General features: G+C 35.1%; 2 protein-coding genes and 2 long non-coding RNA genes across 4 annotated transcripts; 2 read left to right on the forward strand and 2 right to left on the reverse strand.

The window, feature by feature from the left end:
* Positions 1 to 3,022: 3,022 nt before the first annotated feature.
* LOC146915019 (uncharacterized) lies at positions 3,023 to 4,177 on the reverse strand. The gene has a single exon (XM_085721204.1). It carries the CDS (start codon positions 4,175 to 4,177, stop codon positions 3,023 to 3,025), a length of 1,155 nt encoding a protein of 384 aa, XP_085577330.1.
* A 2,132-nt stretch (positions 4,178 to 6,309) lies between these two features.
* Positions 6,310 to 9,445, forward strand: LOC146915020 (uncharacterized). The gene is made up of 2 exons (XR_015014462.1): positions 6,310 to 6,439; positions 9,089 to 9,445. It is a non-coding gene; the product is annotated as an uncharacterized LOC146915020 (long non-coding RNA).
* Positions 9,446 to 9,972: 527 nt separating this feature from the next.
* LOC146915021 (uncharacterized) lies at positions 9,973 to 10,460 on the forward strand. Its single transcript, XM_085721205.1, has 2 exons — positions 9,973 to 10,215; positions 10,302 to 10,460. Exons 1-2 carry the CDS (start codon positions 9,973 to 9,975, stop codon positions 10,458 to 10,460), a joined length of 402 nt encoding a protein of 133 aa, XP_085577331.1.
* Positions 10,461 to 13,023: 2,563 nt separating this feature from the next.
* Positions 13,024 to 15,907, reverse strand: LOC146915022 (uncharacterized). The gene is made up of 2 exons (XR_015014463.1): positions 13,897 to 15,907; positions 13,024 to 13,274 (listed from the first exon to the last, which is right to left on the reverse strand). It is a non-coding gene; the product is annotated as an uncharacterized LOC146915022 (long non-coding RNA).
* Between the last annotated feature and the right edge of the window lie 6,787 nt (positions 15,908 to 22,694).

Consider the following 22,694-nt stretch of genomic DNA (forward strand, 5'->3'; position numbering starts at 1 on the left):
TGATGTTCTTCATTTGGGTTCATCCATGATGAATGTTTGATGAGTTTCTGGGCTTGTTCAAGGCGTGACATGAGATTTGTTAGGCTTTATCCACCAAAAGGTAACTTTTCCATATGCTTCAAAAGTTGCTGGATAAAGCAGGATAAAGTTGATTCAAACCTGCCTTGGATATTGTGCAGGAGAGAGAGGATAGTGGGTCTGCAACTTCAGGCCCATGCTTCTAGGAGATTTGCTTGATTCTTATCAGAGGACAAGTTATCTCTGATGCAAGATCTCCTTTTGCTACCTTTTTCATCTTTCCACCAACTACACTGTTCATGGCTGGAAGCATGTGCAGGAGTGAAACATTCTGACCATCAGAATGTTTCATTTGCTCTTACTTTAGGATGATTTGTGATAGAATTCTGGCAAGTGCACCAAAAACTATCGAAGTAGTAAAATTATCGATCCCATGAGGACTGTTTTTAACTTCAATAATTCAATTGCGTTATAGAAATAGGATGTATAAAATTTATTTTTAGTTTGCCACTAGGCAGAAGATTTGGTTTGATTTTATGAAATCAAATAAAAGAAATAGGTTTGATTAAGAAAATATGGAGAGAGATGAGATCAGGTCTGTCGAATCCTCTATGTTTCCCCTAATTGGTTAATGCACCTATTATTACTAATGATTCTCTAGTTTCACGATAGTTAACAAATTAGCCCTAATCAATCCCTTGAGTTAGGACCCTCTTTTTAAACTACAGCCCCTAATTCCTTAGGTGGTCTAATAATCATCAAAGGTTTAAGCACGTTAACCTAATATCACTAACAAACGATTATCCATTCCTAGACTAACCATGTTTATTAGAACAATTCAATTAGGTCTAAGTCGAAAGCTATGGTCAGTAGTCATTCGTTCTCACAAAATCATGTTTATATTTGATCAGGATATAAAAAGCATTAAGAACAATTGAATTGAATGAAAACTAGAATATCATTAATAAGTAATAGAGTTTCACAGCAACATGTATCAATTAGGGTTACATAGATTCATCTCTGACCTAATCTCTGAGAGATTTAGCTACTCATAATCGAGTTTACAAATAGCATAATCAATGAAAGAATTAAAACATACATAAACTGGGTTAGAGATGATGAAATCCTCTCCGCTGCAGCCTTCTGGGTGTTAAAATCGCACTTTAGCTCTCCAAAATCGTAATCCTTATGTTTGAGAGTGACTTCAGCTTAAATAGGCAACTTCTGGATCGCCCAAAATCGCACCACGATTTAGAAATCGTACCACGATGGCCTCTTTGAACCCTAATTTCCTTAAAAGCCCTTCTTGAAATCGTATCACGATTGGATGGATCGTATTGCGATCCAACTCCACAAAAAACATGCTCTCTGACTTCAAGAAATCGTATTGCGATTAGCAAATCGCAGTACGATGGCTTCATTCCAGTTCTTCCAGATTTGATGCTTTTAACTGCTCCTGGACACTTAATGTTGCTTAGAACTCTATCAAAATGTCAAAATAAGTCCTAAAAATTACGTAATGACAGCATGTCATCAATTTGTAAGACTACTTTTGATGTAATGAATCCTAATAGTAGAGACATAACTGAAGTGCAGTAAAGTAAACTCTAGGATAATATCCTCTTTGGAATATTCCTAGAACTTCAAGTGTTCATAGTCTTGAATGAACCTTGAAGACCTTTTTGACACTTTTGCTTGTTCAAGCCTTTATTTATGAAACATCCATGCAATTGTACTTTCCTGGACATATATTTATGTCACGTTGTAGTTTGCATGTTCTTCATGTTCTTGATGATTCTGGGTTTGCTTATGAACAACCTTCTGAACTATCATCAGAACGTTCTGATCAACTCTCTGATCAACATTCTGAACTAACTTTCTGAACTTCAGAATTAGTTCATGAATTCAAATGTACTTTGATTTCTTGTATCTTGGTATGATTTAAACTTTGTTTGTGTCTTAATCACTCAAGAACACACAAATACCAAGAACTATCAAAGTCCATTAATCCTTTAATCACCATAGATGCCTTTATTGCTTGATTGATCCATGCAAATGTAATTTTCTGGACATATATCCATGTCACATGTGCCTTGCATAACCTGGATCAATGTTCTTGAGATTCTTGGCTTGTGTAAGAACAACCTTCTGATCTCTGCTTGAACATTCTGATCTTCGAGCAACATTCTGATCTAACTTTCTGACCTTAGTGTTAGATCTTGAATTTCAAATGTCCTTTGATTACTTGATTCTTGGTATGATTTAAACCTTGTTCTTGTCTTAGTAAAACACTCAAGAGCACAAGTTAAATACCAAGGAATTAATCAAAGTCCATTAATTCTTTAATCATATTGGTTTATTATCTTTAAAATTAATTAGGGATTTTGCCACAACAATCTCCCCCTTTTTGAAGATGATAAACCTATGATTTAGGATTAAGTATTTTGATTATATTTATGAAGAATAACAGAGCTTGAAAATTTATTTTAATGCTCCCCCTCATTTTTATAATCCATTATGCAGAGTTTTTAAGAACTTTAAAAAGCTTCCCCTCAATTGCATAATATATTGCATAAAAATAAAAATATGCAAGATTGTACCAAAATCAATATTCATTCATTGATATAACATTACATGATACATGTGGTTCAAAAAAAAAGAAATTCAAAGTATGTGATCAAGCAAAAGGTGAAGTTTCTAAACTCCAATAACTATTGATCACTAGACCTACTTAGGGCCTAAAACTAAGAAAAACTTAAGACTTAAATCCTAAAGCTTCTCCCCCTTTAGTCATCTGCAAAAAGGATAGGGAGGAATAGCACAGAAAGATTCAGGGAGTAGAATCCCCAGAATCAGAGGATGGTTCTTCATCAAAGATGGATTGGTCAGCAAAAGTAGGAGGTGGAATGGCTAATCCAGGAGCATGAACTTTGACAGTCCAATCAGCCAGCGCACACACAATTTTGTAAGTCTTAGTAGAGACCCTGAGTGCCCTAGAGGCTAGCTACTCAGCCCTTGAAGGCTTAGAGGGAGGAGCAAGTGGAGCAGCACCAGAAGCTTCAGCCTTCTCTTTGTTGGCAGTCACAAAGGTATTGAGGGAGTCAAAGAGAGCAGCCATGTTGGGAAGCTTGCTTGTGGAGGTGGTTTTCATTGGTGGTAGTGGTGGAGTTGATGAGGGAATAGTGTTTGGATTGGGAAGGTTAGAAACCAAAAAATTGCTTCCACCAGCAATAGACCCCATAGTAGAAGAAGAGAGATTAACATTCTGAGCTGTCTGAGCCATACATTGAACTTCTTCAGATGGTAAAGATCCAGAGGCCAAAGGCATTGGATCTGCTGACATAGCAGGCTCATTAGAAGCATTTTGATCAATGTGTTGATCAGCAAAGAGTTGATTCAGCTCAGCACCTTGAGCATTCTGATCAACTATTTGTGCTTCTTCAGCAGTTGGAGCAACTTCCACAAAGGGAACATTTTCTTCAGCTTGAATGGGTTCAACAACTTGCACATTGTGAACTCCTGGTTCAGCAACAGAAGCTTCAACCTTCTGAACTTCTGGTTCAACTATTTCCTGAGCATGTTGAGTGATTTCATGCCTGTCTTGAAACACTTCATTGTCGAAGTCAGAGTTGAAATGTTCAAGATTGAGGTCAAAGCCAGTTGTGAACTCCATGTGCTCATCCTGAGCAGGCTCTTCTCTGCTCATGTTGGAGGCCAAGATCTCAGCCACTTTCTGAGTTTCTTCATCAACATTCTGAGCTTTCTTCTCAGTAATTTCTTCAACTCTCTGATCTTCATCTAGAGAGTTTTCCTTACCAGCCATCTGAGATATACCTTCATGAGTCTCAGCAGCTTCATCAAAATTCATAGCTTCTTTTGGAGGAGATACTTCTTTGTCCTTCTGAGCATCCTCATCAATCACTGACTCTCCAAGTAGAACTTTGAACTGGGAGCTTCCTTCTTCAACAATCTCCTTTGCAAGCTTCGAGACTTCAGAGAACATTTCCAACTCTGGTGGAGAGGGAGGTCTGTTTTCTACATTCTTAGGAGGTTCATCTCTGATCTCCTCTACCTTTCTCTTCTTTCTGGTTTTCTGAACATTCTGATTAGAAGTCCTCTTAGCAGACCCAGAAGTGCCAGAGGTTGTGAAGGAAGGCATATTTGAGGTGGTGATGCGTAGTTGACCTATTCAGAAGCATTTTATCAGGCCCAGTGTGTCTCCTTGGGGTGCACCGATATTGTTGGTTAAGAAGAAAGTTGGCAGTAAGAGGTTGTGTATTGATTATCGCCAGCTTAATAAAGTGACTATTAAGAACAAGTATTGATGACCTACTGGATCAACTTAAGGGAGCATCGGTGTTTTCAAAAATTCATCTCAGATCGGGTTACCATCAGATTCGTATTAAATCTTCAAATGTGTCCAAGACGACTTTCAGAACGCGTTACAGACATTATGAATTTTTAGTTATGCCATTCGGTCTGACTAATGCCCCGCCAGTTTTCATGGACTATATGAACCGGATTTTTCAGTCATATCTGGATCAATTTGTCATTATCTTCATTGATGACATTTTGGTTTATTCCAAGAATCCGCAAGAACATGCTCAGCATTTGAGGATAGTGTTGGATATTCTTCGGGAGAAGAAACTATATGCAAAATTCAGTAAGTGTGAGTTTTGGCTGTCAGAAGTCAAATTTCTGGGTCATGTTATTTCTCAAGGAGGTGTGGCAGTCGATTAGTCGAAAGTAGAGGTTTTTCAGAATTGGACTAGATCGAAGAATGTTTCAGAGGTTTGAAGCTTTTTGGGATTAGCTGGTTACTACCTCTGATTTATTATGAAGTTTTTCCAGATCGCTTTGCCTTCAACTCGACTCAAAAGAAAAGATGTACCATTCGTGTGGGATGAAGAATGTGAGAAGAGTTTCAGGACTCTAAAGAAGAATTTAACTCAAGCACCAGTCTTAACCATTCCAGACCCGGAGAAGAGATACATTGTGTTTTGTGATGCATCGTCTAAAGCACTCGGTGGTGTACTTATGCAAGAAAAAATGTGATAGCTTATGCATCCAGACAACTCAAGACACATGAGGAAAAATATCCCACACGCATGATCTAGAATTGGCGGCCATAGTTTTGTTTTGAAGATATGGGGACATCATTTGTATGGAGCGCAATTTGAACTATTCAGTGATCGCAAGAGTTTGAAATACTTGTTCGATCAGAGGGATCTGAATATGAGGCAGAGACGTTGGATGGAGTTCTTAAGGATTTTGATTTTGATTTGAAATATCATCCAGGAAAGGCCAATGTTGTAGAAGATGGTTTGAGTCGCAATACTTTAGCTCAAGTTGAAGTCATGATGCACACTTGTAAGTTGTACGAGAAGGTCCGAGACATTAACCTTGAAGCTTCAGAAGATGATGATGGTATTTGGTTACACAAACTAGAAGTCTCCTGTGATTTACGGTCAAGCACATGAAGCAGATGATGAATTGGGAAAAAGAATTAGTCATCCAGAATTTTATTTGGCTTCGGATGGAGCGATTTTGTTCGAAGGAAGGATATGTGTTCCGAATGATTCAGAACTCAAAAGGTTGATTTTAGAAGAAGCACACAAGAGTAGTTTCTCGATTCACCCTGGAGCTTACAAGATGTATCAGGATCTAAAGAAAGATTATTGGTGGCCCGGTATGAAAACAGATGTTGCTGAGTTTGTAGCGAGGTGCATTGTATGCCAACAAATAGAGATTGAACATCAGAGACCATCGGGTTTACTTCAACCGTTAGAGATTCCACAGTGGAAGTGGGAACATATATCTATGGATTTTGTGGGAGGCTTCCCCCATACTCAATGTAACAGCCCGATTTTCGCTAGTTTTATTTTATTATTTATTTATGTGTGTTATATGTGCTCTTATGTGATTATTTGTGTATTTTTGGTTGGGAATCGTAGAATTCGGTGTTAGAAGGGTATTTTAGTCATTTTGGACTTAGGGGCATTTTGGTCATTTTGAGGGCAGTGGCAATTTTGTAATTTTGCTGAAAGTTATTTTTTTAGTGTTTAGTGGAAGTTATTATTTTACCTAGTTAGTAGAGAGGGTGTAGTAATTATTTTAATTACCGTTGAGTGACCGTTAGTGTTATATTTTACCGGTAAGTGAGTAGTAACATTTTTGAGGTAGAATTAGAAATGGGTTAGGCCCATTAAGGTTTAAGAGATAAGCCCAATTGAGTAGAGCTAGTATATAAACTCTAGTTGTGGGTGAAATTAGGTTTTACAACATTATTCATTTCATTTCATTGGGAAGAGAAGAGATAGAGACTAGAGGCAACAACAACAACAAGGGTTAGAAGGCAAAGAGGGGATTCAACATCTAGGAGCAAAATTGAGGCTTGGGTTAGAGAATCTTGGTGTTAGAGGTAAGAGGGTTAGATTTCAACCATAATTCACATCTTTTTCTCTTTACCCATTTTTGTGAAATTGTTGAATTGAACCTAATTGCTTTCAAATTCGTGTTCATGTTTTGATGCAATGTTTGAGTATGTAAATTGAATGTTAATTGAGTTGTTAGTGATGAAATTACATGCTTAAGTGGTGGTTACATGTATACTTTGCATTTTTGTCCAAAAATGGTGATATGATATGTTGTTGTGATGAATTGTTGGTGAATTCATGATGTTTAGCTGCTGTTGTTGTTGATAGATGTTGTTGTTGATGATTAAATTATTGGGTAATCATAATTGGAGAGTTTGATATGACTTTGTGTTGTTTTTGAATATTTGATGAAAAATGGGTCAAATGATGATTTTTGTTTAGAGAATGTTTTGGGACAAATTTGATATGCATTTGTGTGTCTTTTCATGTTTAGAAATGTTTAAACAAACTTTGGGATCAAATTTGAGCTTTGGGAAGTCAAAATTGGAGTTTTGGGGTGAAAATGAGGTTTTTCCCGAGACTGGACTGTCATAACTCGCAGTTGCAAGTAAATCACTCGCAGTTGCGAGTTGTACAGGACAGAACTCCCTGTTTCGCGTTCTTGTGTCTTTTTCGCACGTTTCTGTTTTGAATTGGTTTTCGGTGTAAACATGAAAGTTGTAGAGAATTTTGTTAGCTTTCCAATGGCTTTGGTTTGACTTGAAAATTATTTTTGGTTTTTGAGTTATGAGGAAAATACTCCAAGGAGGTCTTAGAGAAAATTTTACGAAAAATCCGCATAACTATTTCTAAGTCGACCCAAACCTTATGGATTGTTTCCAAACTTTGAAACTTATATTTTATGAGTTCAATTAAGGTGTTTAGTAGTATTTAAACTATGATGTGAGGGATCTAACTTGTTTTGCCTTGAAAATGGAAAATTTTGTAAAAAGTGGAAAAGTGAGACGAACTTTGAGTTTTTCTTGAATTCGTCGTTTTTGGCCGATGAAATGCTTATGTAATCTCTACTGCACATATGTGTGACTTGAGAGGATACATGGCATAGGCAATTGAACTCGTTTACTTGGTTTTGGCTTAGGTGCTCAATTATTTTCAATATTGTGATTTTTGAGACGAACTTGATTGAAAATGATCATTGAGGGCCAATTGCTTATGAACCCTTTATGAGTAGATTAATATGATTATGAGATGGTGTATGAATGGTTGTTGAGTGATGAATATGATGTTTGTGATCATATGTTATAATTGTTCCTTTATTTGGATTGTAAGGAAATATGTGGAAATGTGGCAACTATATGTTGATTTATGTGGAGATGATTGATGATGTGTATGTGTGACAACTATATGTTGATTGAATTGTGGATGTTGTTGGTGATTGTATATTTGTCAAGTGGTGGTGAATTGTTGTCGATGCATATATACTAATTGAATGGTGATGAACGTGTTTATGTTATGTTGTTTGTTGAACATGTTAAATGTTGATTGTTGGTGGTGAGTTTATACATGCTAGTTTTGATGTGATTGGTGATGAATGCATGTATATACATATAGCCGTTGATCATAGCCGTTGATTATAGCCGTTGATTATAGCCGTTGAATTGTTGTGAACATATGCATTGTGGATTGAGTCATATGTTCATGCATCATATGTCGTTTCGGATGTTATATCCATATTGCCGTTGACCGGATACTTGTATCCATATTGCCGTTGATTATAGCCGTTGATAATGATGTTTTTGTTGCATCATAAGGTGACGACCTTGGAGGAGTTTGGTACCACATGCATCTAGAAGAGTCTAGAACATTGCATGAATTTGATTAATTGATGAGTCGTGTCATAATTGAATGTGACTTGGTCAATTTGTGTATTGGTGAAATTGGTGAATGTTGTGATGATGTGGATTGGTGTATATGTACATTGGTGAATTTGTGTATTGGTGAATGTTATGATGATGTGGATTGGTGTATATGTACATTGGTGAATTTTGTAGATGATTGTGAATAATTGTATTATGCTCTAATTGCATGCCTTAATTGTTTGTGCTTATACACTTGGTGAATCAATTGATGATGGTTATTTTAATAATAATGATGAGGTGAGATTTGTATATGTATATATACATATATGATGTGGTGATGTTCTTTGATAATGATGATGGCTTGCTTATAACTTCGATATGATGAATTGTACTTGTTAAGATAAGCATGCTAGATGAGTAATGAAGTGAGTAATGTTTTCATTGATTGATGTTGATAAATGACGAGCTTTTCTTGATGACTTGATTAGAGGTTGAATATGCATGCTATGCTATGATATTAATGTGATAGCTTGAAATGTAAGTGATGGGGGATAATAATGATCATGTGATGCTAGTGTTCTAGGAGGGAGGGTTATGTATATGTGATACGTGTATGATACACTTGTTGATATGAACTTGGAATGATTGTATGGAATGGTTTGAATGGTATGAGAATCATGAATACTTGTGAATACATGTATGATTTGTTATTCTGTATTCTTGAATATATATTCTTTCATTTCCAATGTTCATGATAAATATTTTAAGTGGATTATGATGATGTAATGCTAACCCTCAGTGGTTTACCACCTACCTTTCTGTATGGACGGGTAGATGGAGTGCAGGATGCTTAGTTGTTTGCTTGATGATGCCGAGGAGTGGAGTTCCTCTTTTTCATGCAAGTGTCTAGATTAGGGCTCTGATCTAGGATAGTTCTTGCATGTTGTTTTATTTTGGACCATGTATTTGGAGTTGAGATGTTATTTGTTATTTGAGATTTGGAGAATACAATTGTATTTGTTGAGAGCCAGAGATGTTTTATGAATTATATGTCTGTTCAGCTGCTATGTTGTGTAAACATGATCTTTATGCATGTATGCTTTGTGGTTTATTCGAAGACGTAACATCTATTTCTAGAATATGTCTAATGTATTCGCGCGTTTTACCGCTTATTAGAAATAGGGTGTTACACTCAACAAGGATATGACTCAATCTGGGTGATCGTGGATAGATTAACCAAATCAGCTCATTTCTTATCGGTTAAATCTACCTACAAAACATTGCAATATGCAGAATTGCTCATCTCAGAGATAGTCAAGTTACACGGTGTTCCAGTGAGTATAGTGTCGGATAGAGATCCAATTTTCACTTCAAACTTTTGGAAGCCTTTTCAAAGAGCTTTAGGGACTCGCTTGAAGTTGAGCACGTCTTATCATCCACAAACTGATGGTCAATTAGAGAGAACTATTCAAATCTTAGAAGATATGTTACGTGCTTATATTCTAGAAGATGGTGGGAGTTGGAATAATCACTTACCTTTGATAGAGTTTTCCTACAACAATAGTTATCACTCGAGTATCGGAATGGCATCATATGAAGCATTGTATGGTAGGAATTGCAGAACTCCCTTATGTTGGGCAGACGTTTGAGATAAGAGCATTATTGGACCGGAAATCATTCAAGAAACAACTTTGAAAATTAAATCAATTCAGGAAAAGATGAGAACAACTCAGAGTCGTCAGAAAAGTTATACAGACAAGAGGCGTAAACCTTTAGAGTTTAGCGAAGGTGATCATGTATTCCTAAAGGTTACACCTAAATTGGGTTTGAGGGGTGTCTTCAGAACAAAGAAATTGTGTCCAAGTTATGTGGGACCATTTTTGATACTCAAGTATATCGATCCAGTGGCTTATCAGTTAGCTTTACCTCCAGCCATGTCAGGCTTGCACGATGTATTTCATGTATCTCAATTGTAGAAGTATATTCTGGATCCTTTCCAGCCAGTTGAACTGGACTCCGTATAGTTGAAATCGGACTTGACTTTCAGCCGAAACCAGAAGGGATAGTAGACCGTGATGTCAAATCTCTCAGAAGCAAAGAAACTCCCATAGTGAAGGTAGTATGGAAAGGTTCGCCGGATGGTGAAGCTACGTGGGAACTTGAATCAGAGATGATGAACCAGTATCCGCATTTGTTTTTCAGGTAAATTCTAAATATCGAGGACGAAATTTTTTAAGGGGGTAGAGTGTAATATCCCGCTCTTTTATGGTGCGATGTAATACCTGTTAACGATAAAATGCGCGCGTTTAAGATTAAGGGCATTTTTGGAAATTGAGCGAGAAGGGTATTTAAGGACTTTTAGACCCAAAATATTCATTTGTTCACAAGCTTTCTCTCTCTCTAGGTTTTTGGACAAAAACTTTTGCTCTCTTCCCTCTCTAGAAATCGATCCTTCTTCCCTCTCCAATCCATCTTCACTTAGTGTTTTCTTCCTTTAGCAAGCAATTATGTAAGGAATGAAAAGCTTTGGATGGAAGCAACTTAGAATTCTTGAATCAAGCTTTCTTCACTTGATACTTCAATATAGGGTTTTGGTGTAGAGCTCAGGAAACTTGAGTTTCACTTCAATTTAAGCAAGGTGAGTTCTTAGATAGCTTGTCCCACCTTTGGGTTGTGCAATTTCTTGTGAGAAAGCATGATTTGTGTTAGTATGTGATTTAGGGTTATAGAATCCCCTTTGTACCATTTACGATCAAATATTGTTAATTGTTGCCATGCATGTGATATAAACTGTTTTTATGATGTTCTGGAAAATTAGGATGCATTAGAACACTTGAAATTGAGGTTTTTATGTCAAAATACGATTTCTGCACTTCTGGACTGATGAATGTTCGCTTAAGCAAACGGACGTTCGCTTAAGCGAAGGAATGGCAAAACCGCACTTCTTGAATATTCTAGACACTTTCAATTTGGGCGTTACAAAAAACCAACTATTTTGATATTATTTATATTATTATTTCAGCCTCCTTAAATTTTTCTCCTATTCAAATATTTAATAAGTCGTTTATATGATGATACAAATTTGTATTCATGTTAGACAAAATAAACGTCATCGAGTAAATATAGTATTTGTAAAAAAAATATCTTTTATATTTTAAACATTTTTAGCCTTCAGAAAATATTTTAAACATTTTTTTCTTTATTATGCTAATTCATAATAAATTCAAAGTTTTATCCTCGTGAGCTTAGCTCAGTTGTTAGGGACAATGCATAAATATATGCAAAGTTCGGGGTTTGAACCCCGGACACCATAAAAAAATAATTCAAAGCTTGTACAATATTTTGTCAAACAAATTTTAACTTAAAAATAGCCTTAAAACTATAAATAAACAAAGAAACCAAACATCTTTAACTTCTTCCTTAAAGGCCTTTATTATAATTTTATTTTGAAGTAACTTTTAGACCGCTAAAAAGTTTGGCCAAATTGTACCTAAGTTCAGTTGGGAACACTGTTTCACTTTCTTCCTCATAAGATGTCATTTTCTTCTTTTTTTCGTTGTTCTGAGACCATGCATGACTTGAGTTGACTGATTTTTATGGCTTGAGGGGTTCATTTTTCGACACTGTTTTAGTTTTTGCTTCATCATTGGTGGTTTTCTTCATTTTTTCATGATTCTGCATTATAAGGGTTTTATTTTTTGCTTTTTTTTTCCCGATTGTTAGTGGATTATGTACCAGAGATTGTTATGTTGCATGGCTGTAAAAAAATCTTCCTTTGAAAAACCCCCTTCTTAGACCTGGTCATCTATTATTTGTTGCTAAAAAACCCCTCCCCTCCTAAGGAAGTAGTTCAAAGTCCAAAGAACAAGTGAAGTCTAAGAAGTGATGTTTAATCTAGAACATGCGCAATATGTGGTTAAAGCCTGTTGGTTTTCAAATTTAAAAATTATACCGAACGAAATTACCGGGGTGAGTCACGACCAGGTCGCTTTCTTTAAGACGTTTCGCGGCACTACCCTAGTTTGTGCAAGGTAGACTAACAACCGCGCCGCCTCCAAGATAAAACAGCCCAGATCACTGTTACGATTACGCACTGCACAGTATGTAATCGCTCGAGATTATACACCTCAAATATGGTTTAATCGTTCGATTAAAACCACTCGAATATGGTATGTAACCACTCTAATCGAAACCGAAGGGACAGAAAGGAGTAGAAGAAGAACGATTCGTTAACACAAATTAAAGGGAGAAGTGAGGAAAAGCACATGAAGCATCAACTGTGAATTTCGGTGTAAAGAATGAGTGGGGTGAGCTCTCTTTTTATAGGCAGAGTTCGTAACCTAAAAGGAGTGACTTGAGGATCAAGTCGGCTTGATCCTCAAGTCACGCGTTTAGGGTTTCTTAATTGGATACGCGTTTTGGATCGGGTTGAACAGGCATTTTGGGTCGGGTCGGTTCGTAACACATTCATTTGTTACGCGTAACGCTTTCAGATAATGAAAAAATTAATTAATTTAACATTTTCAAGTGACAAAAAAATATATATCATTTTTTAACCCACGACCCATGCCCGACCGGACATATATATATTTTGTAGACATTCACCCGTTCACAAAAGTGGGTATCCCAAGGGCACACCCTTTGTAACGCCCCGTTTTACAGCACCAAAAATTGTGTTAGTTTTTTTTTTAAATCGAACAAAAGAAAAGTGTTACACCTTTTTAAAACAAAGTTATAGACTGATATTAAAGAAATAAATTAAAGATTCCTTTTCAAAATGAATGTCAGAGTTATATAGCGCTTTGTATGACGACTGATCAATTTACAAGACTCACTTACATCCCTATGCAGAGGGAAAAGTTTCCTAACAAAAGTATTAACTAAAAATTAAAAAGAATCCTAAAGCTGATCCTTAACTCTAAACTGTTATGACTTGGTTTGAGACCTACTGATGACCTCAAGCTTGACTTCCCAAACTGCTACTCCTCCAAAGTCTTTGTCACTCCCGCTTAACAATTCCCTATTTGGATGTGGGGCAAAGCCCGATCCACGAATTAATGTAGAGGGTCACGATCTAAAAACAACATAATTACAGAAATACAACATGCATTGCATGTAGGCATGGTAAATGGCTTTAAAATAACATTCAACATATAAACCATAACAATGCACATTTAGCCTAAAAATGCAGACTCTACATGAGTGTGAAGCCTATCACAGGACATCACATGCAAATGATTCCGGAATTAATACACCTCCGCAGAGGGTTGTGGCAACTCCACATAAGGAGATGAGTATCTACCCATCTATCAGACTCAATGATCCACTACGGGATAAGGTGGTCTTCAACGCACCCCGTGCCACCTCTCCGGTGTGCACCTTGTGACTCCTCTCTGGTGGTCACGTTTACTATGAAATGCATGAGCATACGATTCCCCTTATATGCTAATGCCACAACTTACATATCTCAATTTTAGCATAAGCATATGTAAATAATTTATCTCATGCATAAAAGATTGCATATATGTATTCACATATTCACCTTGGAAATTAAGCATCATCAAGCACACATGAAAATACAGGTCAAATATACATAATTAATTATCATATTTATATATCTAAAAATGGATAGGTGCCCTTACCTGAGCAAAGCATTCCCTTTTATTTCTATTAGTCATGAAAGACCCTTAAGAATCCATAGTCATTCCATTAAATGCTTTTAATTATCTTTCTACTCATTTCTCTAAACTCTCACAATCTCACTTTACTTTCAATCAAACCTCACTCCTCTCTCAAAATTCATGACACCGACGCTTAAGAGAAGGGAAAAGAAACCGGAGCAAATAGAGCGATGATCAGATATGAGAGAGGGAGCAATAAATTACTACTCAGACTTGAGAGAGAGCAAGAAAATACGACTTAACAATTTTCTACCCAAGAAGACCACGATGTTGAAGATCGAGAATAAGGCCAGGATTTATTACATTTATTTTTTCTTAAGGTACAAGTTAAAATTTTTAGAAGTTATCCTTTTCTAAAATAAATTAATATTTCGAAATAACGTCTAATTAATAAAAGTTTCCTATCTTTAACATGTCATGAACTATACTAATTCTTAATGTATTTGTTGTTAAACTCCTAGGAAAATTCGATGGAGTCTACTTTATTTTTTTACAACATTTCCCGAATTTTGTTAAGTACGTTAACACTTTACGCGCGGTCAAAATTTATTAACAACATCAAAAACATTATTTTTTTAAAAGCAGTTGAGATCATGGTCACCCATCTTTTCTAAAGGACTAAAAAGGCATAATACACAATTTTTCCCTACAAATTTTACGATGAAAAATATTCAGCGCATATATATAAAAAAATTGTTAAGCTATTCATTCTAAAAACAATACTATATATTTAGTGTCTAATAACCATTCTTTATATGTTACTAACTAAATAATTAGTTTTAGACTAAAAGTACTAACAAAGGTATAATTTTAAATTCTCCTTAAATTTACTAAAAGTAGAAAATATAATCATACTTCATAATCTATTTTTACATCAAAAATAAGTCTCCTTCCAAAGTCAAAGACTTCATAATCTATTTGTACATCAAAAATAAGTCTCCTTCCAAAGTCAAAGACTACAACTATTAATTCTACTAAATTAATTTATCATTTTTGTTTTACACAGATCATAAACTTAAACTTTGTTAGTTATGGCTTGGAGAAAGACAAAATTCAATATGTCCATTTATTTTTCACTAGTAACCTTATTTATAAAAGGACATGCTTGTATCCTCTCATTTCATATGTTGTGAATTAAATATAGTTTTAAAGAAAAATATTCCTTTGTTCTTCTCTGTTTGTAAATTTAAGGCAAGAATGTCCTTTAATTCTCAAGTGGACATGAACATAAAATTATCAACTACTATCGGTTAATTTTAACTAAACATAATCCCCTAAATTAAGTGTATAATAAAAGAAAAATGAAAATAGAGAAAAGTAGAACCTCTCAAAAGGCAAGGAAGCCAGGGACATATAGAACACGAAGGGTAACAAAAGCGAAATCTGATAAACAATTTGGAGAATTTGAAAATCCAACACTACAATAGTACCACACGCCACTGATGGATCATGTTTTGAGAAGCTTATATCGACACCACCACACTTTTCTATATGTCTCTTTAAATCTATCTTTCTTTAACAATTTTCATGTCCAAGTTCACTTAGCTTCTCTCTAATTATTTATTCATTTATTTTCCTTCAAGCCTTTATACAACAAATTAAAAGTGAAAGTTCTTAGTTCCGAAGAAAGAAGTTATAGGCCAAATAGAAAAGAGGAGGATGAATCCTTGCCAAATGATTTGATTCATATCCTTATTAGAAGTTGATGTTTGAGTTTATGATTCTCTATAAAAAAATTGAGTGATGGATGTTAAAATCAAAGAAAGAGTGTAGAGGTTGCATGAGTAAAGGTTTCATGGAGATTAATTTTGAAGGAGTTCTAGGTATTGAAAAGAAAAGAGAGAAGAGAGAAGGAAGGAAGAAATAAGAATGAAGAACAAAAAAGAAGGAAGAATGAAGAAAGAAGAGAGAGAGAGAGAACGAGGGAGAAGAGAGAAGATGAAGTGAGAGAATGAGAGGAAGTATGAATGAGTACTTTGGTTTGCATACATACATGCATATAAATAAGTAAAAATAGAGTATTTGCTCTAAAAAAATAAAAAATAAAATATATAATGCAAGTGTGTGTGGTGTAACCGTGTGGGAAAAAGAGGATAAGACTAGAGGTAGATATTTTCCTTAAAGCTAAACTTCCTTAATTTTATTTAGGGGTGTAAGTGGTTCGGACAAAACCAACGAAACCGAAAGTTCAAACCGAACCAAACCGAAAAAATATCCGACCTTGTTTGGTTTGGTTTGAAACCGATCCGAACCAATCGAAACTGATCTAGTTTGGTTTGGTTCATGGTTTTTCATTTCGAGATCCGTGAAACCGATGAACCAATTCGATGATAACCACACTCCTTATTTTACTAATATTATCCCACCTCACACAAACTTATGGTTAGGCCCAAAATTAAACATAAAATATTTTTTAATCCATTCACTTTCTCTCATCTTCATCTCATCTCATCAGTCAGACTATTTCATTTCTACTAAAAAAAACCCTAGCCGTCAAACACACCAAACCCATTGTTCATCGCCACCGGTCACCGCTGAGATATTTGAGTTTGATGAACTTATTTTTGAAGATGATGGATGAATGAATCTTGGATCATATGTATGAAATATTGAGTAAGGTTAGTTATAAAAAGTTGTTTGAAAAATAAAGAACACGAAAAAACAAAATATGAAATACAATTATACAAAGTTCTATGAAATATTTTGTGAGAATATGAATTTTTTTTAATTGTATTTTTAAATAAACCGATCAACCGAACCAAACTGATTAGTTTGGTTCGGTTTCTTTTTTGAAAAACAGTAAAAACCGAACCAATCTAAACCGATGAAGGTTTCATCGGTTCGGACATTTTTTTGACTGACAACCAATCCAAACCGAACCGTTACACCCCTAATTTTATTAGTTACAATTGGTTCTTATAAGAGAAAATTTTCGATGGGAAAAATATTTTTATTGCATAAATCAATCATAAATAATGTTATGAGTCTATACAAAAAATTTCGTACAAAACGGAGTTTGTTTAAAAAATTAAGCGCGGTAAATTTTCCGTTTGTGGAAAAGACTGAAAATTAAATTCTCGAGAAATTTTCTGAAAAATTTATCATGAGTCGCTATCGCAACAACAACTACAAAATATTCGAGTAGCGATAAAAATTCATCGTCGAAGGTATTTATTTATTTTTATTTGATCATAAACTAAAATAGACAAAGTAACGTAATATTATATTATTAATATTTATTTATTCTTAAAATTACGGGTCTTACATTACTACCCCCCTAAAAAGAGTTTCGTCCTCGAAACTTGGAGATAGGAATACTTCTATTAGTCATAAACGACAATAAAACATGTAGTACTACGAAAAATTCTCTTGGAGGTATTCCTCTCAACGTATCATTCTCCTAAATTCACAGACATAACTAGTAACAAACCCGTGCTGACGCACGGGTACAGTAAATGTTTGTTATTTGTAAAAGATCATTAAATTTTAATAGTAAGAGATCATCACTTCATAATATGTAAAACCACACTTTATGAGCTTATCTTTAGCAATTTTACGCTTTAACTAAACAACATTCGTTTCATTTGGGAAATATTTCCACTAATTACTAGACCACTCAGGCGCCTAAATCCAAACGCTATAGTTTTTAACTCCGTCCTCAAATTAACACATAGATATTTTCCCTTAAGGAACCATGAAGTGATGATCTCGTACCGTTCTCAACATAGGGTATTTGACATCTTTACACATGACAACAATAAGTAAGAAATTTGTTCCATTCAATATGACTTAATGAAATATTATTCAATCCACTTCGAGATAAATCTCGATAGATTGTAGGGGTAAACAAATTACATTACCTAGAAATTAGCTTTCTGAAACAATTATCCTACATGGTTAACCAGAACCGATTAAAGTTAGTTTCTTAGCAAGTTTCGATCACACTAAGTCATAAGGTAGTTGGGTTACTAACATCTTCAGACGATCTACACAATTCATGGATATGTGTGAACGACTTTCCCCACACAATTGTTCCATCTATGGAACATTCTTTACCTCTCTGACCCACTAAGTTCCTATAAGACCCAACACCAAGGGATACCATACCACATAAGTGATACAAGCACTTGGTTGAGTTAAGAAAAAGTTAACTAAATGAGGCAAAACTTACTTCACCAAAAAGAAAAAGTCCAAAGTACAACAAGACTCCAAACAAATTTCTCCCACTAAAACTCGAATATTGATCAGCTTAGGACAAACGACTGAAAGACTCTAAAGAAAAGTCACCCAAAGCTCTTATACCACAATGTAACGCCCCGTTTTTCAGCACCAAAAATTGTGTTAGTTTTTTTTTTTAAATCGAACAAAAGAAAAGTGTTACACCTTCTTAAAACAAAGTTATAGACTTTTATTAACAAAATAAATTAAAGATTCCTTTTCAAAATGAACGTCAGAGTTATATAGCGCTTTGTATGACGACTGATCAATTTACAAGACTCACTTACATCCCTACGCAGAGGGAAAAGTTTCCTAACAAAAGTATTAAATAAAAATTAAAAAGAATCCTAAAGCTGATCCTTAACTCTAAACTGTTATGACTTGGTTTGAGACCTACTGATGACCTCAAGCTTGACTTCCCAAACTGCTACTCCTCCAAAGTCTTTGTCACTCCCGCTTAATGATTCCCTATTTAGATGTGGGGCAAAGCCCGATCCACGAATTAATGTAGAGGGTCACGATCTAAAAACAACATAATTACAGAAATACAACATGCATTGCATGTAGGCATGGTAAATGGCTTTAAAATACCATTCAATATATAAACTATAACAATGCACATTTAGCCTAAAAATTCAGACTCTACATGAGTGTGAAGCCTATTACAGGACATCACATGCAAATGATTCCAGAATTAATACACCTCCGCAGAGGGTTGTGGCAACTCCACATAAGGAGATGAGTATCTACCCATCTATCAGACTCAATGATCCACTACGGGATAAGGTGGTCTTCAACGCACCCCGTGCCACCTCTCCGGTGTGCACCTCGTAACTCCTCTCTGGTGGCCACGTTTACTATGAAATGCATGAGCATATGATTCTCCTTATATGCTAATGCCACAACTTACATATCTCAATTTTAGCATAAGCTTATGTAAATAATTTATCTCATGCATAAAAGATTGCATATATGTATTCACATATTCACCTTGGAAATTAAGCATCATCAAGCACACATGAAAATACAGGGCAAACATACATAATTAATTATCATATTTATATATCTAAAAATGGATAGGTGCCCTTACCTGAGAAAAACATTCCCTTTTATTTCTTTTAGTCATGAAAGACCCTTAAGAATCCATAGTCATTCCATTAAATGCTTTTAATTATCTTTTTACTCATTTCTCTAAACTCTCACAATCTCACTTTACTTTCAATCAAACCTCACTCCTCTCTCAAAATTCATGACACCGACGCTTAAGAGAAGGGAAAAGAAACCGGAGCAAATAGAGCGATGATCAGATATGAGAGAGGGAGCAATAAATTACTACTCAGACTTGAGAGAGAGCAAGAAAATACGACTTAACAATTTTCTACCCAAGAAGACCACGATGTTGAAGATCGAGAATAAGGCCAGGATTTATTACATTTATTTTTTCTTAAGGTACAAGTTAAAATTTTTAGAAGTTATCCTTTTCTAAAATAAATTAATATTTCGAAATAACGTCTAATTAATAAAAGTTTCCTATCTTTAACATGTCATGAACTATACTAATTCTTAATGTATTTGTTGTTAAACTCCTAGGAAAATTCGATGGAGTCTACTTTATTTTTTTACAACATTTCCCGAATTTTGTTAAGTACGTTAACACTTTACGCGCGGTCAAAATTTATTAACAACGTCAAAAACATTATTTTTTTAAAAGCAGTTGAGATCATGGTCACCCATCTTTTCTAAAGGACTAAAAAGGCATAATACACAATTTGTCCCTACAAATTTTACGATGAAAAATATTCAGCGCATATATATAAAAAAATTGTTAAGCTATTCATTCTAAAAACAATACTATATATTTAGTGTCTAATAACCATTCTTTATATGTTACTAACTAAATAATTAGTTTTAGACTAAAAGTACTAACAAAGGTATAATTTTAAATTCTCCTTAAATTTACTAAAAGTAGAAAATATAATCATACTTCATAATCTATTTGTACATCAAAAATAAGTCTCCTTCCAAAGTCAAAGACTTCATAATCTATTTTTACATCAAAAATAAGTCTCCTTCCAAAGTCAAAGACTACAACTATTAATTCTACTAAATTAATTTATCATTTTTGTTTTACACAGATCATAAACTTAAACTTTGTTAGTTATGGCTTGGAGAAAGACAAAATTCAATATGTCCATTTATTTTTCACTAGTAACCTTATTTATAAAAGGACATGCTTGTATCCTCTCATTTCATATGTTGTGAATTAAATATAGTTTTAAAGAAAAATATTCCTTTGTTCTTCTCTGTTTGTAAATTTAAGGCAAGAATGTCCTTTAATTCTCAAGTGGACATGAACATAAAATTATCAACTACTATCGGTTAATTTTAACTAAACATAATCCCCTAAATTAAGTGTATAATAAAAGAAAAATGAAAATAGAGAAAAGTAGAACCTCTCAAAAGGCAAGGAAGCCAGGGACATATGGAACACGAAGGGTAACAAAAGCGAAATCCTGATAAACAATTGAGTATCACTTTTCCCACCCTATGTCTTTCCTCGCGCGCCCTATTTTTTTCCAATTTTACCCCTTGTCCGGATTATGTTTTCCGGATTTATTTGCAGATATATCCGGATTATATAATCCGGAATAGTATTTTAGCAGAACTTTTGCAATTTTAAGCTCTACAATTCGTAAAATAAAATGCGAATAAAATAAAAAACATTAATAAAAAGACACAAACATAAAAACAACTCATTTTATTAATATATGAACAATACATTACAATAATTTTCAAGCTTTTTAAGCTTATTACATAACATCCTAAATCTATTTCTAATCTCCTAAAAGCCTATTTCTAATCTCCTAAAAGCCTAATTCTAATCTCCTAAGTGCCAATCCACTGGTATGTGATGGGACATACCAGTAGTTTGGCTATTGGAGGAAAACCGGAGGAGGAGGGAAGAGGGTGCTCACACTTACGCCCAGGCAGGCGAAGCTAATAACCACACTGACCCACATGACCCTCAGATGAACCGCACTTTGTTGCAGCGTGGTTCCATCCTCATTGACCGTTCATACAAACCCTGAAAGTTTTCAACGAGACCCTTATCTATGAAAGACCAACGATGGAAAACCATGGTTGTAGAAGGAAGAAGAGGAGGAGAGGGATGGTGTGAGAAATGGTGGGGTTTGGAAGGGTATTTATAGGGAGGGGTGGGTGAAAAACGGTTGGGAAGGAATAAATGCAGTCAAAAAACATGGTAAAACACGTTTTTGACTTGACCACAGTCAAAAACGCGTGTGGCAAACCACCGGCCATGGCACTGAGGCGTTCCGGAATATACAATCCGGAATGCACCTTTGAATTCCGGAATATATTTTCCGGATTAGTGCGATTATAGTGCTCTTATGGTGAACGAGGGGAACGTTTGCACTTCTTTGTAGGGCGAAGGACATTCCGGAATGTATAATCCGGAATGATTCAGCATTGGCTTCTTTTGAAAGATTGCTTGGCTTCTTTTGAAAGAGTGCCATCAATTAGTGGTTGGACGGTTACAACTACTACCACGTTTTCATTGACTGTATTAATGACCTAGGACTTGTTTAAGGCTATAAATAGGCTTCCATCTTCAACAAACACCATCATTCTTCACTTCACCAATTTTCTTCCATTCTCTTCAAATTTTTTAAGTTTTGTAGGAGTGTTTCTGGTGTCATGGTCATTGTTGACCGTTCCTATGAACCCTGCAATTGCATTGCAGCTTGTGTGGGGTTCATATAACGGTCAACAGAGACCTTTGACATCAAAGAAAGACACAAAAAAGCGTATAGCATCTGGTCCGGATTAAGTTTTCCAGAAAACACTTCACCACTTTTCTTCAATTTTCTTCGTATGTATTTAGTTTTTTACGAGAGTTTGTGGTGTCATGGTCATTGTTGACCGCTCATACGACCCCTGCAATTGCTTTGCAGCTTATGCGGGGGTCGTATAACGGCCAACAGAGACCCTTGACATCAAAGAAAGACACAAAATATGCCTATCGAATTGGTCCGGATTGTATAATCCGGAAACACTAACAATCTGGTTCGGAAAATGTAATCCGGACCAGGGTATTTTTGGAATTTTTACAGGGCGCGCGAGGTGGCCATAGGGTGGGAAAAGTAATACTCTAAACAATTTGGAGAATTTGAAAATCCAACACTACAATAGTACCACACGCCACTGATGGATCATGTTTTGAGAAGCTTATATCGACACCACCACACTTTTCTATATGTCTCTCTAAATCTATCTTTCTTCAACAATTTTCATGTCCAAGTTCACTTAGCTTCTCTCTAATTATTTATTCATTTATTTTCCTTCAAGCCTTTATACAACAAATTAAAAGTGAAAGTTCTTAGTTCCTAAAGAAGAAAGAAGTTATAGGCCAAATAGAAAAGAGGAGGATGAATCCTTGCCAAATGATTTGATTCATATCCTTATTAGAAGTTGATGTTTGTGTTTATGATTCTCTATAAAAATTTTGAGTAATGGATGTT

Source organism: Medicago sativa, chromosome 6 (assembly GCF_051527215.1).
Source record: "Medicago sativa cultivar Bolivia chromosome 6, Bolivia_mono, whole genome shotgun sequence".
Lineage (NCBI taxonomy): Eukaryota > Viridiplantae > Streptophyta > Magnoliopsida > Fabales > Fabaceae > Medicago > Medicago sativa.